This window comes from Acyrthosiphon pisum, unplaced genomic scaffold (assembly GCF_005508785.2).
Source record: "Acyrthosiphon pisum isolate AL4f unplaced genomic scaffold, pea_aphid_22Mar2018_4r6ur Scaffold_20960;HRSCAF=22641, whole genome shotgun sequence".
NCBI lineage: Eukaryota > Metazoa > Arthropoda > Insecta > Hemiptera > Aphididae > Acyrthosiphon > Acyrthosiphon pisum.
Genome location: NW_021770374.1, coordinates 1,552,749 through 1,557,983, shown reverse-complemented (window position 1 = coordinate 1,557,983; position 5,235 = coordinate 1,552,749). Strand labels below are relative to the sequence as shown.

At 34.2% G+C, this 5,235-nt stretch overlaps 1 protein-coding gene across 1 annotated transcript; it reads right to left on the bottom strand.

The window, feature by feature from the left end:
- Positions 1 to 766: 766 nt before the first annotated feature.
- LOC103307827 lies at positions 767 to 2,731 on the bottom strand. The gene is made up of 3 exons (XM_008180172.1): positions 2,682 to 2,731; positions 1,548 to 2,233; positions 767 to 1,485 (listed from the first exon to the last, which is right to left on the bottom strand). Exons 1-3 carry the CDS (start codon positions 2,729 to 2,731, stop codon positions 767 to 769), a joined length of 1,455 nt encoding a protein of 484 aa, XP_008178394.1.
- Between the last annotated feature and the right edge of the window lie 2,504 nt (positions 2,732 to 5,235).

Sequence of the window (5,235 nt, the reverse complement as noted above, 5' to 3'; positions counted from 1 at the left end):
TGGTTACCGTTGCGCTGTCGCACCAGCACACAGGCATAATAACCAGCATGGCCGATATCATGGAGGACGCGGAGGGGATACGCAGGACAATGTGACATGATAACAAATTTATTGTTCCATACAATCCAATACTATTGAAAACATTCAATGCTCATATTAATTTGACAACTCTATACTAATAATATATAAATAAATAAATGTTTAATAAGAGTTTCCGAACGATATTTACTAGACAATAGTCCTTTGACGCAGCGTTGAACACAGCAGCACACACCGAAAAATATAATTCAAAAAGTTGACACGAGGTTTCAGACAAAAAAAAAGAAAAACAGGAAAGGCCTAAAACGCCTCTATGACCGATGAAAGACAACAAAAAAAAAAAGAAAAAACCTTTAAAATATAACGGACTAGTGAAGATAGGCCACTATCGCCAAGTCACATCACCGCAGCCGATTACTGATAGCACTAAGTGCTGCCAACACTAGCAGCACAACGGATACGGGAACTGGCCGTTAGTGGCTCCAACATCCTCCCCACCTTGAAAGGATGTGGTCCTTTCAACCATTTGGACATGACCACAGGGTCTTGCTGATTTTTATATAACATAATATTAAGAAACAAAAAAAAAAAGTTACAAATAAATAAGCACATAAATGACATTAGCACATCAACAATATCAACAATACCAAAGCCCTACTAGGTATATGAATGTACTATAAAATAATAAATAATATAATGATAATAATAAATGAGTATGCGTTGGTGACTAATATTCTGCATCTTCACCATCTTTTTGATTGGGTAAATCTTCTTCTTGATTGGGTAAGCGAGCCAACTTCCGCACCGGTCGAACATATTCTGTACCAGTTGCGTTCCGAACTGTAACTACCCTAACAACACCATCGGCACCCGGACAAACCTTGATGACTCGAACCATCTGCCATTGGAGTGATGGGATGTTATCCGGTTTTAGGATTGCCAAATCACCGACTGATATATCTTTAGACTTCTTTGAGATCCAACGATCTCGGCGTTGCAACTGTGGTAGGTATTCTGCAGACCATCTTTTCCAAAAGTGTTGTAATCGAGCTTGTATTAATTGGAATTTACGGAGCCGATTTTCAGGAAGATTCAACACATTGGGTTCAGGTGGAGAAGTCAATGGACATCCAATTAAGAAATGCCCTGGAGTCAAAACATTAAAGTCAGATGGATCAGATGAGGTTGCAGTGAGAGGTCTAGAGTTGAGTACTGCTTCATTTCTGCACAACAGCGTACTAGTTTCTTCATAAGTTAAAAGAGAACCGTTACTGGATTTAACAAGATGTTGTTTCGCCGATTTAACTGCAGATTCCCACAGCCCGCCAGAATGCGGAGCTGAAGGAAGAATAAATTGCCATTCAATGCCCAATTCCGACAGTTGATCATTGAGTTTACTTTCTTTAGATAGATCAGATGCCCATGACGAAAGTATCTTTTTTGCGCCTATGAAATTAGTGCCATTGTCACTATATAACTTAATACATTGACCTCGGCGGGCAATAAACCGGAATAACACAGAAATGAACGCATCCGAAGACAGATCTCGAACAAGCTCCAAATAACTGCACGCGTAACCATGCACACGAAAACTGCAATGTAATGCTTCAACGGCGTGACCTTCCTCAACCCGCTACGAATGTTGATAGGACCGTACAAGTCAACACCAGCCCTTTCAAATGCCCGACATCTGGTATCACGAACCGAAGGCAAGGGAGCCATGACAGGTTGGAGCATCCGTGGTTTAAATCGAAAGCAAATCATACATTTATGGACAGTTTGACGAGCTAAACTTCTGCCTCTGATAGGCCAGTATTTCCTATGGATATGAGCCAGGAGTCCTTGAGGACCGATGTAAAGTAGTCGAATGTGTTCATATTGAAACAACATTTTAACAATTGGATTCCTCGACGACAGAACAATTGGACACCTTTGACTTTCAGGTATTGGAGCATAGGACAATCTGCCTCCCACTCGTATTACATTATGGCAATCAAGAAATGGATTTAGTGATTTTAGACAACTTCGGCGATTAACCTCATTTCCATGTGTCAGTGAACTTATTTCCGAACTAAAATCCTGTATCTGAGATCGACGTAACCAAAATAACTGGCACTCATTAAGTTCAGCAACGCTTAATGAGCCAAGCCGACGATTATCTTTTCTGAGCTTAGGTACATCTAGTGGTACAGCACTTGGCAGTTAATTTTGAAAATGGTCAGAGAATATATTTTTCATCCACGGATAATGTTCAGCATATTTTAAATCATTCAAAAAACACTACATTATTAGCATTTTTTAATTTGTGTCAAGTTGATGATTTTGCTAAAACATTATTATATCATGAAGTGCCAAAATATTTCACACGGGACTCAAATAACCATACATTTAGTAGGCGAAAAAGAGGGAAACTTTTGGAAAATAATATATACTCTACGGATGCAATCGGCAGGGTGTATACAGTACATCCAAATAATGCAGAATGCTATTTTTTGAGATTATTACTACATGTGGTTAAAGGCCCAACTTCTTTTCAAAATTTACGAACGGTAAACAATATTATTTATCCAACTTTTCAACAAGCATGCAAAATACTTAATTTAATAGATGATGACAGTCATTAGTCATTGACATTGACCGACGCTTCACTGAATGATTCGTCTTCAAAGTTACGATATTTATTTGTACTCATGTTGAGTGCGTGTCAAATATCAGATCCACTTGAATTATGGATTTTACACCGTAATAGTATGTCCGAAGATATTTTACATCAATCAAAGATACTAGATCCAAATAGCACATTTAACGATACAATATATAATAAAACTTTAAGGTTACTTAATAATATTTTATTAAAAATAAATGGAAAACAATTACAATACTACAATTTACCGTCGCCTGAATGCGATAGTAATGATAGTAATGTGAATATGGATAATCAATTTGAATATATGAGGGAAACACAATATGATAAATGTAGTTTAAGAACTGATATTTCCACTAACGAGCCAAGACTTACAAATTAACAGAGATGTGTATTTGATACATTCTACATTTCAGTTCTTCGCCACGATGGTAAATTATTTTTCATCGATGCTCCTGGAGGAACTGGTAAGACATTTTTATTAAAGTTATTATTGTCGAAAATAAGACAAGAAGAAAAAATATCATTGTGTGTCGCATCGTCAGGGATAGCTGCAACATTATTGCCTGGTGGACGAACTGCACATTCAATGTTTACTCTCACTATGATAAACAACGATTTACCTGTATGCAATATAAAAAAGGGTCAGCAATGGCCAAACTAATACAAGAATGTAAGTTGATTGTATGGGACGAGTGTACTATGGCTCATAAAAAAGCTATTGAAGCACTGAACCGTTCATTGATTGATCTGACTGGTAAAAATGATATCATGGGCCGGATAACAATTGTATTTTCAGGTAACTAATGCAATTATTTTTCAGTTCAATTTAATTTATCACCGTCATCAAACAACTTTGAACTGTAATTTAATTTTTTATGGAACATTTTAAATCTATTATTGTAGATTTCCGTGAAATTTTACCTGTTGTGCCTCGGGGTACTAAAGCTGATGAAATACGTGCATGTATTAAATCATCAAATTTATGGGAACATGTAATTAGATTGAAACTTACATCTAATATACGGGTGCAATTGAGTAAAGAATAGGATTCAGGTAAGGTGTTTTAGCTAATTATAATGAAGGGACAATTTTTAATGTATTTATATAAATCAAGAGTAACAAAAAGTGTTATTATGATTTTAAAGTAAATATAATTAATTTTTAATTAAAATTATAACTAATATAATTAAAATTATACTTCAATAGTTATATTGTAATCATGAAATTCAAATGAATTGAATGGCAAAATATTTTAATTTCAGATGAATTTAGTAAGTTTTTATTGGATATTGGTGAGGGGAAATTACCGATAGACGAAAATGAACAAATTTCATTGACCAATGACTTTGGAAAAATTATTTTTATATCCCTGATTTAATAAGTAGTATTTATCCTGACTTAACCAATGTCACTTTATGTAATCATTCTTGGTGGTGTGAACGTGCTATATCATGTCTAAAAAACTCACAAGTCACTTTAATTAATTCTATGATATTAAATTGTATAAATACGAAAGAAACACTATATGTTTCAATTGACACAACACCAGATCCTGAACAATCTGTGAACTATCCTTCTGAATTTCTTCATACTTTAAATCCACCTGGTTAGCTCTACTAGCTAGGTGAGGGACAGCTCAGACAGTGCTTAGCAAGTAAAAAAAATTATCGATTATTAACTGGAATGACTCGCCTCATCCCGCATCACAATAAGTGTGCGTGGGAGCACTGTCACCAAACTAGGCTATTCTTAGAATACTGGAATGAATTCTGGAAATCAGATGTCTTGATAAAGTAATTAATAATAATAAACATTGAATAGTGCATACTCTTCAGAAATCATTTAGATTTCATCCAATTTTTATAGTTATGTTTTATTTCATTGAATCAAAAATACAAAAAAATTGTATTTTTGGAATTTTTATTTTTTTGTATTATTAGTATTTGTATGCTTAATGTTTTGATAAAATGAAAATTTATCTATCGTACTTACTTTTTATGTTAAACTTAAAAATGGTCGATTTTTCCAAAAATCGTGTTTTTGAGTTAAAAATACCAATACCTAAACATTTTGGAAATTTTTTTTCTCAATCGGTGTGTAATGACAAAGAAGTTTTTGGTCTAATAAAAATTTGTCAGTCGGAATAGTTTCGAAGTTAAGGTGAAGTTAATTATGTTGAAAATAAGGTATTGAAATATCGTGATCTATTTCAATTTTGCAGTAGCACAGATTTTTGGTTTTTACCAAATAACTATATCCAACTAGCTAATCGTTAGCAATAAACTATAATTTATTAGGTTTATCAATATTTGTATGCTAGGTGCGTATCTTTATCGGCATTTGATATGTACCTCATAATATAGCTCATAACGATTTTCAATAAAGTTTGTGCAACACCGTGGTTTGTGGTTGATATAAATTTTATATTGGTATAATTATATTGAATATTGTCTAAATGTATAAACTTTTTGAACGTAAGCAACGTGGTTTGTTAAGCAAGCCAATCATAGAGACATTGCAGTCTTGGGGACTTATTGCAAACGTCAGTA

Excerpts from the sequence above, each read along its gene's own strand:
- LOC103307827 (XM_008180172.1), bottom strand. The coding sequence starts at position 2,731 with ATGAGTACAAATAAATATCGTAACTTTGAAGACGAATCATTCAGTGAA. Across the intron at positions 2,234-2,681 it reads GACGAATCATTCAGTGAAGC|TGCTGTACCACTAGATGTAC; the intron begins GTCGGTCAATGT and ends TTAACTGCCAAG. Across the intron at positions 1,486-1,547 it reads TTCATTTCTGTGTTATTCCG|GCGCAAAAAAGATACTTTCG; the intron begins GTTTATTGCCCG and ends CTAATTTCATAG.